Source organism: Centrocercus urophasianus, unplaced genomic scaffold, assembly GCF_019232065.1.
Source record: "Centrocercus urophasianus isolate 14NV4802_14NV808 unplaced genomic scaffold, USGS_Curo_1.0 seq_41, whole genome shotgun sequence".
Taxonomy (NCBI): Eukaryota; Metazoa; Chordata; class Aves; order Galliformes; family Phasianidae; genus Centrocercus; species Centrocercus urophasianus.
In genome coordinates, this window is record NW_024884989.1 from 3,562,200 (window position 1) to 3,574,275 (window position 12,076).

The window sequence follows — 12,076 nt, forward strand, 5'->3', positions numbered from 1 at the left end:
TGAGGATCAGGGATCTGAACCCAGTTAGAGTCATAGAATGATTTGACTTGGAAGGGACCCTTAAAAACCTTTTGGTCCAATTCCCTGCAATGAACGCAGCTCAGTCAGGTGCTCAGAGCCCCGGCCAGCCTGACCTTGTGTGTCTCCAGGGACAGGGCATTATTACCTCATTACAGAGACCCTAGAGTCCAGTGGTGGCTGTGTTAGTGCATTTCCCACTGGGGGACCTTCTGATCTGTGAAGAAGCCTGGAGAAGGCAAGATGCTAATGAAAACCTGAGCAAAAACTGAATCCTTTGGGCAAGGAAATGATAGTAGGAGACAGTGCTGTGCCCACTGCCAAGGCTGGGAGCAGTATGGAGCTGCAGCCAGGCTGAGCTGGCTGGGCACACCATGAAGAGCTCTCTGCGGGTCTGGCTGGTGCCATTGTTGGCAGTCACAGCAGGCAGCCTCCAGTCTGCTCCGCTCGGAAGTATGAGTTATTAAAATGTAACAACAGCAGGAAGGCTTTTGCACTAGCACTTATACAATATTCCTTTTATAGTTCCTGCTCTTTTCCCCTCCTTGGAGCAGAGCTGCTTTCCTTAGCCCCTGGGTGAGATGCGGGTTTGCTGGTGCCACGACCCTGCCAGCAGGTGACCATTTATTTTTGCAGCCTGGGTGGAAATGGAGGCTGGAGCCCCACGGGGTTCCTGGATGACAACTGACTTTTTCCGACCCTGTTCAGCACAGCTTTGCTCAGAGCTGATGGAGGCGCAGGGGGAGAGGAGGGAGCAGCATTCCTTGCTGCTACATTCACGTAGTTCCTGGCAGCAGCCAGCTCCGAGCTGCTCCTGAAACCACTCCAGACTCTGAAATCATCTCTATTAGGAAACCATTCATGCTGTAGCTGGATGGAGCCCTAGGTGACTCTTTAAAGCCCGAAATGCACTGAAATGCTGGTGGTGGTCAGGAGCCTCTGCTGCTGCCTGGCTGCTGGCTCAGGATTTAGGGTGAGGACTGCAGTGAGAGCAGAGCCCTCTGCTGTGCTCAGGCAGTGGCTTCCCTGCACTCGCCTGTACTTCTTACTGCTGAGTACAGAACTGGAAGCAAACTCCAGCTCTGTTTTCTTTGTTACCCTTGTAATGCTGTGCTTATTCACTTCATCGCTAATGTTGCCGTACAGCTCTGAAATATAAGAATTGCCTGCAAATTACAAGCTTCAGTGCTACAAAAAAATAAAATAAAAAGCTGGTTTGTAAAGGTTAGGATATCTTCCAAAAATGTAGAAGATGAAAATAGATACTTAGGCTCCAAGGGGATCTCCTGCAACAACAGGGCTGGAACTGCCAGTTGTAGGACTTGGAGGACCTGGTGCATGATGAGCCTCCTGTAGCCACAGCCCCAGCACGTGTTCCCTCCTTCTCAAGTCTGTTTATGAGTCCCTTTGAGGATGATACGTTATCCCAGTCATGCTGTTACCTGCTGAGCAGCAGCAGGCTTGTTTCAGTGCTAAATTACTTCTCAGTTTGTCTCTCACAGTGATGATTCACTTTGATTGATCAGTGCAGAGTCAGGCGTGCAGGCAGCCCTGGCTCCTCCAGAACTGGCACCACTGTGCTTTGACTAAAGCTGATTTTTGCCCTGAAAGACCTGAATGTTGTCGTTCCTCTGCCTTTTAGATTTGTTCCTGACACTGTGAATGGGGAAAATCCCTTAGGCCCTTCTGGAGCTTTCCATGGGTCTTTGTACTCTGCTAGTTTAGAAATCTTGGACAGAGCATGAGCTTAGGGCTTGTTCATGTATGACTGGAAACGAGTGAACTGGTTTTGAGAGGTTGGTCTGTCCACTGCCTGAAGTCTTGTGTGGGTGTTTGGGTCACTGATTACAAAATCAAAATTGTCCTTTTGAATACTGAACTAAAAGACATAGATGGAAGATAAAGAGCCATGGAAAAGAAAGCAATGTCAATGTAAGAACAAAAAAACAACAGGGAAATAGTCCTCAGCAAACATGGAAGAGAAAAGACATAAGTGATAGATAATGCTGGGTGACTGCATCACAGATAAGCCTGCACCAGTTTTCAGGAATACCTGGAGTAATATCTGATATAATAGTCCAGGACCATAACCATAGGTCTGGGCTAAGCAAACTGCTTTCTGTAGCTCTTTTCTGCCTCTGTTTTCCCACCTGTGAAGTTGGATAATAGTAATTTCCTCCCAGAAGAGCCGCAGACACTAGCTAGAAGTTGCAGTGTGTTATGGCATCAAGGAAACGGTGGCTATTATTAATCACTCCTTATATTTTTTCAGCATTCTGCATAAATAATATTTGTTTGTTTTGGTTTTTTAAAACTTGGAATCGATGCCTGGACCAAATTAGAGTTGGAAGCTGAGAGGTACGAGGAAAGACATCCAAAACGCACAGCTTGCTCTGTATGGGACAGAACTGCTGAGGCTGCATCACTTGCAGCTCTCGAGCTCGGTGCCAGCATACAGAATTCCCTCCTTACAGCTTTTCCATGTCGTGTGCCAAGTATCCCGCTCTTCAGTCTGTTATAAATCTTCCCTAATTCTGTAATTGCTTTGGTAGCGATTATAGGCAGGCTCTTGTTGATCCTTCTGCGGTTCTCCCTTATCCACATTTTCTGTGGGCTTTTATTGTTGATTCTCTTTTCTAGTTCCTTTTCTCCCCTCTTCCAGTTCTAGCAGGCCCCATGGCTCTGGTTAAGTGCTTCCCTCCAAGAGACAGGCAGGGTCCATCTGCCTCTCCAAAGCAGGGGAAGGGGCACCTTGTGCCTTTGCAAATGTGGAAAACAAATGTGTAAGTTCACGCGTCGAAGAATATGCTGCGAATCATACTGGGGGCTGCATTTAGGGATGGATTTATAAATGATGGCAAGCAGACAATTAAGCACAGCTTTAAGCATGATTGTACTGTTCTCTAAATACCTATGGGTGTCTCCAAGCAAAAGCAGTTATGATAACAGCAAAATGATCGTGCCTGTTTGCTTAGCACACGCTCAGGTTGGTTACTGCTCTGAGGGCAGGCTGCAGTGGGTGCTGTGTGGTCCCCTTCCCCTGCAGCAGATTTGCTCCATGCTTTGTGGCTGGAACAGTCAGCACAACAGTCAGCACAGCAGGAACAGTCAGTCCAACTGTCCAGAGCTCAGCACTCTGCCTCCACTCCACTTCTTCTCCTTCCCTAAGGACACAGGCTCACTTTTGTAAAGTGCACTTGTGCAAACAGAGCTGATAACTCAGCCTGACCCAGTGCAGGCACTGGGCTGAGCCCCTGCCCTTGGGCAGAGCTCATGCCTTGAGAAAAACCACTGTTCTCACTTGGTGACAAGATCCAGATCTCCTATGGGCACAGCTGATACAAAGCTTTGTTCCTGCTTCATTCCTGTAGTTTCACTAGAACACAGAGCATAAAAGCCATATAACTGGGTTGTACATTGGTGACAAATGGATTAAGCTTTGAGGGGTTTGAGAGTTTGACTTTGACCTGGTTTTGTTTTTCAGACTTCCAGCTTGTCCTAAAAGTGCTCGGTTGGCATTTCTGAAAGCAGCTGAGGGATTTCAAAGATTCTTAGGGGGGATATTCCTGTAGGTCAACTTGTGAAGCACTTTCAGGAGCTTAATTTTCGGAGGTGGCTGCCATTCAGAATGCAAAATTCTTATGACCTCTCAGGCTACCAGAAAGCTTTTCTTCTACTGTATGGGCGCTGACTTCTGCCCCTTTTTGTCTGTTAATGGGCCCTTCAGCTTTAATGTGAGCCTGGAGTGTTCCCTTCCCTACCCATGGGAGGGGCTGTTCTATGAAATAACCATCTGAAGTACCTTGTGGTTGAGCAGATGTTATCTTAGTCAAGGCAGAATTTCATTACTAAGTAATTGGATGTTCTTCCTGGTTCCTCATAATTAAGGCAGGAGAAAAGAACAAAACCTGCTGATTTGATATGAGTAATTGCTTCATTAAGTTATTTGCTTCCTCACCATAACCATCAGCCCAAAGAAGAGAACAGCATGCCCACTGGACTGTACATGACTGTACTGTGGCACTGGGGCTTTGTGCTGTTTTGTCAGATGGAATCACAGGCAAAGGAGTTGGGAAACACCTTGCTAAGTTATTTACCTCTCAGCCCTGTGCATTTAAGACTGCAGAGAGAGTCTGGATGTGTCCTAAAGGAGTGAATCAGTCCTTGGGAAAAGCAGAGAGCTAATGCGTGAGGCTTTAGATAGCACACCTTGCTTCCTTTGTCTGTGAACTGATGTTTAGGAGCTGAGCAGTTGTGTCCTCTTACTGAGGAGCAGGCAGAAAGGAAGCTGCATTAAATCCAGGTCAAAGTGGGTCAGAACTGCAATATGGCAAAATCTGAGCTGTGCTCCCTGCCAATGGCTCGTGTCCCTCCTATTCTTTGTGTTTATTCTCCCCAGACTGGGTTTGTACACATACTTTGTACCACGGGACAGGTAGATGGGCTTTGTTTGCTTCTTCAGTTACATGGATTCAAAATGCCAGACACAATTTTAAGTGAGAGATTCTCCATCTGTGTGGACCTGAGCTCTTCTCAGACAAATCTTGCTGCCCTGTCCCCATTATTCATCACCCCAAATGTACTTCATAACTCTTTTCCCTAATTTCCTCCTTGCAAGCCTGAGAACCAGGCTTTTGAATGGAGCAGGCACTGGATTTGAGTGTGCCTGTGCTCAAAGTCAGGGCTCAGAGGCTCTGTGGATGTAAATTGTGTTGGGTTATCCCCAGGTGTAGGAGAAGTGGGCAAGGCAGTTCCAGGTCACTGCCCATCACTCCGTGAGACATTCCAAGCACTGCACTCTGAGAAGCCCGTATTTTCCAGGAACGCTATCAGAAACTTTGCTTATGGAGCTGATTTCTATCACCCCCTCAAAGATCAGGGGAGGTATGCTGTTGAAAGAGACCAACTCAAAGTTCGGAGCTGACAGGCCTCATTTTCCTCCAGCTGCAATGCTAAATAATAACAAGTCAGCCCTGGGCTGTAACTTCTGCTTAGATAACCTGGATGCTGTGCTGCTGCCTCCCTGTGCTGGGGAGGATGGGATGCTGGCAGAGAGCAGGGTGGAAAACTTTGCATTCTCTCTCCTAGTAATGCAGCCAGAAAAGAGCAATTGGGCAGGAGAACGTTGCTGGGAGGATCATATATAAAACAAACAGAGCTGGAGGAGATGTGGGTGGTTTATAGCCCCAGCACCTGAGTTTCCACCTCTAAATCACTCAGATACTGTTCCCCAAATAGAGGCCTCAGCCCTGCTCTATGCTGACCGCAGGTCTCTGCAGCATAAATTCTGCCTTCTCGTTGCTGATCACCTGGGGAGCTCTGCTCTGCTCTGCTATAGCAGTGCCTTTTGCCTACCAGCAATGCCTGGGAGCCCCAGGGCAGCACTGAGCAACGCTCAGCCTCCCCACGCCCTGAGAAAACTCAGCTTTCCTCCCCTTTTGCAAGATGGGAAACTCAATTGAATGAATCAGTAGAAGAGGCATTGCACAGCTCAGCATGCCCTTATGTCCAACTTTGTTCTAGTCCACAGGATTCTATTTTTTTTTCCCCAGGTGCCCACCCTTTCCTTCTTTCTGTGTCCTGGTTGCATTATGCATTGTTTGCTGCTGCTGTCTCCCCTGGTCTCTCCCTCTTTCTCTCTGACCCTTGGCTGAGTTCCTGGCTTGTTGCCCCAGCCCCACCGGCAGGAGCTGGCGGTGCTCGGCTCTCCCTCCTCTGCTCACTGCATGATGTTTAGCTTGGGAGATTGCATATCTCAGTGCAGGACCCCCACATGCTGGGGAACGTGCTTGCCTGGAGGATGCTACTGGGAGAGAGAGAGAGAGAGAGAGAGCACATTCTGCTCACAGAAAATGCTTTTTGTGCCTGCTGTGAAGCTACAACATGTGTGCTACAGGCAAAGTCATGAGATGTATAGCTGGGGAGAGAATCACAGCTGAGGTAGGCTCAGCAGATGCAGCTTGAATGCGTGCGGGTAGCACATGTGCATGGAGCAGGGCACTGCCAGACAGACATGAATGGGGCTGGTGCAGCCTCTGACAACCAGCACTGTGCTTATGCAGGAGTGCCACAGTGGGATGTGTGATGCAGAAGGGTTCCCACAGAGGCTGGGGCAGGACAGAGTGTGAGTTGGCCTGTACACCAGCTGAGAGTGGGGTTGTCCTGCAGGGCTGGTGCAGGAGGCTCAGCGGTGCCTGTCTGTGCTGTGGCTGGGCTGAGCCAGCAGCCTGAATCCCTCGCTTTCAGGAACAATAAATTCCCTCACTAATCTCAGAAGAAGAAAAAAAGCTACAAATGCCTTACCTACTTGAGGCCTGTGGGCTCTGCATTGTATTAAACATTAACCTGCCTTTCTGAGCTGAAGTACTGACTCTCTCGGTAACTCTGAGGCCCAGGCAGCCAAAGAAAAGGATCCTTTGTTGGGCTATATTTCAGGCAAAATCCTTTCAGCCATTTTCTGTCTCATCATGTTTGTTTGGCCCCGCAGCAGAAGGGCTGGCTGCACAATTTGTGGTTTGTGTTTGTGCAGCCGGGCTGATCAGAAGGCTGTGCCCACATTGCAGCTCTGATAGTCTTGTCAGCAGTAAGCACACGTGTGACCGTGCACTGAGTTGTACACGTAATTGCACACTTAATCGGACACATATGCACATACACCCATATGAGAGAGGAGCAGAAACGCTGTCTTTTGACATTTTACAAAAATATATCCCCATGAGTGCTGAGTGTTAAAGGTAATCGTGGTCATCAGAGAGATGTGGGCAAGAACAGAGCAACAGGATGAGTGCTGGGAATGGGTTCTGCTCCTGGCTCTGCCCCTGCTTGGTGTGTGAGGCAGGGCAAGCCATTGTGCATTGTTTCTCCTGCATGGATTGTGACTAGCAGTTTCAAAAGAACTTGTGAAGAGAATCGTATATTGTTACTATTGGCTTGGATATATGTTTACTTAAGCCTCACAGTCCTGCTCACCTGCTCTGTTCCTGTGGGATGCCAGCATTATTGCCGGGGCATTGTTTTTTTTTCCTACTTTCTACTACTCTGGACTTTCCAGAGAAGTCCAAAACAGCAAAAGCATGAAGAAATCTCTTTGTCTGTCCTGTCTGAGTCTGGTGAAGTTTCTCATGTGGATGCACCCGTGCTCTGTCCTTTGTGTGGGTGAGTCATCCAGCAGGCGGTGGAAATTTCGGTAGCAATTGCTCAGCCGTTCCTTCAGCAGTTCAGTCTGCCTTTAGTTGCAGTAAGTCTTTGCTTTCTCTTGTTGCCTGTATTCATAGTGCCCCCAGCTTTATTGCATTTATGTAACTAATTGTCTGAGGGGCATTTCACAAGGGAGTGACCCGGCACATTCCTGCTGTGACAGAGCTGCATGCTGAGTCCCCCTCCCAGTAACAGCCAGGTGACAGGGGTATGCCAGATCCCTTGGGAACTGCTTGTTCCATATGGGGCTCCCATATATATCTCTCCCCAAGGCATGAGCTTGAACGAGAATTTCACTCAGCTTGCAGCCTTGAATGGGCCCTTTACGACTGGACAGAAAGAGGAAAGAGATGTTTACACTGCCGGGTGCTGCCGGGCCAATAATGCACTTTGAACTAGAATCAGCCAGGCTGCAGAGCAGCACTGATCAGAGCTGTTTTGGCAGCAAAGGGCCGAGTCAAAGCCGTGGGGTGTGCCGGGCTGAAGGCACGAAATTCCCTTCCCTTCCACTGCCACTGTCACTGACAGCAGCGGCTTTTCCAAGGCTGGAGGTTGGCAGCAATAACCCACAGCTCCCGTTTGCTTTCCGAGGTGATAACGTGCGACCACCAGGGAGGCTGCGTCCTGCTCTACCCCTGTCCATGCCAGGAGAGTTGGAACAGCCCAGAACTGTGTGCGAGATGAGGAAAGGTGTGCGCTAATTAATGGGAGCGCTGCGCTGCCCCTCGGCTGCGCCCGCATGTGTGGATGTGGCAGTTCGTGTGTCCCCTCCCTATCTCTGCCCACACTGACAGAAGGACTGAGCTGTGACCACACAACGTTCCTATGAGCAGCCCGAAGGGACAGCATGAGGAAATCGACGTACTCAGGTGAGCTGCGGCTCTCTCCTCTCTCTCGGCTCTCTCCTTTTGTGTCTGGACTGGGAAAAGAAAAAGGTTTCAAAACAGAGGTACAACTTGAATCAGCCCCTCTCCCTCCGAGTGGTTCTGTGGTGGAGAATGGAACGAGTTTGCTGTGTATAAACAGAACTTGCTGACTGATGGAAAAGGCTTAAAGAGTAGAACAAATCCAGGGTGGCAGCTTGTGCCAGCCTTGGTGGCATGCAGCTTGTTTGGAGGACACCTTTGCCAGCACAGGGCAGACTCAGTGCTGAGCTGCAGCTTGGAATTAAAACAGGACAGTGGCACTGCTTGTGACACCGGCTGCCTTCAGGGCAAACTCCTGTGTAGGAGAGCTGCGGCCCAAACACTCTGCTGTTTTCTCCCTGCTCCTTGTTCCAGCTTTGCAGCCTTGTCCTGCACGGTCAGGGCTCTCGGCCTTTGGCTTCTGCAGGCTCAGTCAGCCTCCTTCCTCCCTGGCTGCTGGAGAGCAGGTAGCCACAGCTGACAGCTTTTCTCTAAGCTTCTTCTGAAACTTTGCTGGCAGACTAAGAGATGGCTGTGAATGGTGTGAATCCATGCCACAGATCCACCACCCCTTGCACTGTGGTGCCCACCAGTGGCTCCTCCAGGTGCAGGATATGGCTGTGCTGTTCAGCTCCAGCTTCCTGCGCTGCTCTGTAGGTCTGCTTCTGTCCTGGCTTCACCAAGGTGGCTTTGGGAGCACAGTCTGTGCTGGCCTCTGTCCTGAGTCATGTGTCTGGGCAGTTTCTGTGCTAAGAGCCCCTGCAGCCATGCAGCAGCCAGTAGGGCTCCACGGGACCTGGTGGTTTTCTGTGCTCGGAGAATCCCCCTGCAGTGCAGCCTGGTTGCTGCTAACTGGATCGGGGACATCTCTCATGTGTACATTTCTCTTATTAGAATCACTGAATGGACTGCCAGGGAGGTTTTGTTAAGGTGTGTATGCCAAGAACAACAGAAGGCTTTACAACATGTTAACAACGGTGTTTATTGATTACAGTTGGTATTAATAGAATTGCATGTAGGGAAGCCTGTTGCTGGCACCTACATCCTAAAGTGCATGTAGTGGCTAAGAGGCCCTGGAGGGGGTCAACTGTGGGCTCTAAGGACCTGAAATTAAGGCTCCTTGCAGAAGAGGCTGCATGATCCTGAAGCATTCTGTTTGCTTTGGGCTGACTGCTGGGGTGAAGCTGTGGTCCTGCAAAGCCCCTGATATGAGTGATGCATCTCTGATCAGTGTTCGCCTCCATGTCAGTACAGTGTTGTAAAATTAAGATCAATCAACACCTGATCAACACCTTTAATTCAAAAAGGACTGCAGTTATATTTTGGAAAAACTGTTTGTGTGGGCTTTTGACTGGTATGTAGCAGCCACTTATGGAAAAAAGAAGGGAAGAATTACATCATTGCACTGCGGCCACCACTGATCTTTGGAAAAAGCACACGCAGCCCTTGTGAGTGCTATGAAGGCTCTGCCTTCAGCAGTGGTGAACTAGGCTCTCACCTCTCCTGACTCACAGGGAAGGAAGGCCCTGGGTGAGTCATTTACCATGCTGGGAAGGCCTTGGAGAGCAGCCAGCAGTGTGCTGGGCAGAAGCAGCCCTGATCGTCCTGCACATCTGATGGGTTCATACATGGGGGATCAGCAGTGGTGACTTCCTACAGGAAATGTCATTGGAATCCAAGCTACTTTTCGAAGAGATGAGCGTAAAGTGCTGCTGAGCCTCTAGGCTTCCTACTGATAGAGAGATCCTGGAGATGACAGACAAATAACTAGTCAGTTAAAGCCTGCAGTGCTGACAGCCCTTGACAGTCTGGAAATACAGTGTTTTGCTTTTTTTGCTGAAGTTGGGATAATTAGCTGCTTCTGAACCCTTTTTGAGGTTAGGGAGCACTTCTTTCACATCTTCCATACATTCCGATTTAATATAGAATCATAGAATGGCTTGAAATGGAAGGGCCCCTTAAAGGCCATGTGGTCCAACCTCGCTGCAGTGAGCAGGGACACCCACAGTTTGAGCAGGAGCTCTGAGCCCCATTCAGCCTGACCTTTGGGTGTCTGCAGGGATGGGGCACCACCACCTCTCTGGGCAAAGTATGGTGGACCAGGTGCCACTGAACCCAAATGGAAGGCTTCACTTCTCAAGGCTGAAGCTCCAACTCTGCCCTCTGTTAGCACATCATCATTCTGTTACCAGGTTGTTCCTCACTCCAGGCAAGTTTTCTGAAGCCCTTCAGAGGAAATCATTACCCATCTGCTACAACTTTTCTGCACATGCCACATAGGCATAGTTGGGCTGCAGCTTGCCCGCAGATGCTTTACCTCTTAGCAGTAAAGGGAGGTTCAGATCTCGGTGCCATAGCTGCAGGCATTGCAGCTCAGCCCAGCAGTGCTGTTTGCCTGGAACTTCCTGGAAGGAGGGCAAAAAGATTTTACATAGCAAGTTAAAACTGAGAAATAATCACTGTTGAAGCCAACTCTTAAATGTTTTCTTCTGGAATGTCTATTATTTCAGCTTCTTAAGGAGGAGAAACACAAGGGTTGAAATATGAGGGTTAAAAGGGTTTTTGGATTCTCATTTTCCATTTCTTAAGTACTAGAACAATGCCAGAGAAGAAACAGTCAGGATTCATGACAAATGATTTTATAGTTGCTTTCAAGGATGATACAAATTTTTTTGGCCAAGGGCTGCTTGCAGTTTCAGGTTTGTAAGTTGTTGGCATGCATTGAAATGGGGATTACACTAATTAGGGCACCTCCAGAACCATCCTGTGTGGTTGTGTCTCATCTCAGCTGTAGAATCCTCATGTAGTGCTAAGGCACATGCAGAGAAATGACTCCTCATATTGAGCTGGAGTTATAGGGAAGAAACTCAAGAGTATCAGAATGGTGACCTGATCATTGCTTTAGGGTTAGGATCTTTTCCAGGCTGACACCCATTGAGAGAAGCCCTGTGAAATTCCGTCAGTGGCTTTTAACCCCACTGTCATAAAAGCTGTGAGGTGTGGCAGTTGATGACACAGTGTTCTCCCTGAGCTGGACCTGCTGATCTACCTGGCACTCTGTCAGGCTGACCCGTGGGGCAACATGCAGGGTTGTTCAGGCAGTTTTTCCTTAGCACACCAGTAAAACATCGAGAGGAAAAGGATAGGGTTTGGATCCAACAAAAGCTTTCTTTTCATTAAAATTGTCATTTTTAACAGAAATATGAAGTATTTTGTTTTGAGGTATGGAAAAATAAAAAAGCCATTTCCTTGAGCTTAACTATAGATAGCTCCTGATCCTCAAAACCTGCGTTGCTGGGCCAAGAAACCATCATTAAAATAAATGATTGTCTCAAGGACTCCCAGTCGGCCACTGGAACTGGATCCTCAGGCTGTGCCCATTCAAACTTAGTGTTCAAAACCTGAATTCAGTGCAAGAGTTGCTTCTACCAGCTCAGAGGCTCTCCTGAGGTTCTGCAAGCTCTGCGTTGCTTGGTTTTGTGAGGGCATTGTGATACCTTGTGTTACTGAAGTAACAGGAAGGAAAATAAGGATTACAGAATGAACTTGTTTATTGGTAACCCAAGAATAGCAGGAGGCTGGTGCACAAAAGGCTTTGTACCCTATTTCAGGATGCAGGTTGGCTTGCTTCAGCTGCTCAGAAGCCATAAATGTGACCTGCATGAAAGCCAGTTGATATCCAATGGCCACAGCCTCCCATCCTTACATAAATCCCCAAACAAAAGAGAAAACAGGCACGATCCAGTTTGTGTATGGCAAACACTTGCTTATTGTTTCAGGAACTGCATCACCAAGTAGCCCATGCCTCACACTCACATTTTCCAACCAGTAAACAACAGTCCTGGTCTCAGTCATGTTTACACATTCTGCCTGCTGGATTTCTTCCCCAGGATCCTTCCCTTATTTTTTTGCCACTCAATCCATCACATCACACCAGTGGCTGCACTGTCCCTGCT

At 48.5% G+C, this 12,076-nt stretch overlaps 1 protein-coding gene across 2 annotated transcripts in view; it reads left to right on the plus strand.

Moving 5' to 3' along the window:
- Positions 1-7,654: 7,654 nt before the first annotated feature.
- SEPTIN9 (septin 9) overlaps positions 7,655-12,076 on the plus strand; it is a 95,122-nt gene continuing 90,700 nt past the window's right edge. Inside the window, exon 1 of one of the 2 annotated variants that reach the window (XM_042833263.1) lies at positions 7,655-8,084. In XM_042833263.1, the coding sequence (XP_042689197.1) occupies positions 8,063-8,084 (22 nt within the window). In that variant the 5' untranslated portion in view covers positions 7,655-8,062. The remainder of the gene's footprint in view (positions 8,085-12,076) is intronic. The other variant, XM_042833265.1, reaches the window with a different exon arrangement.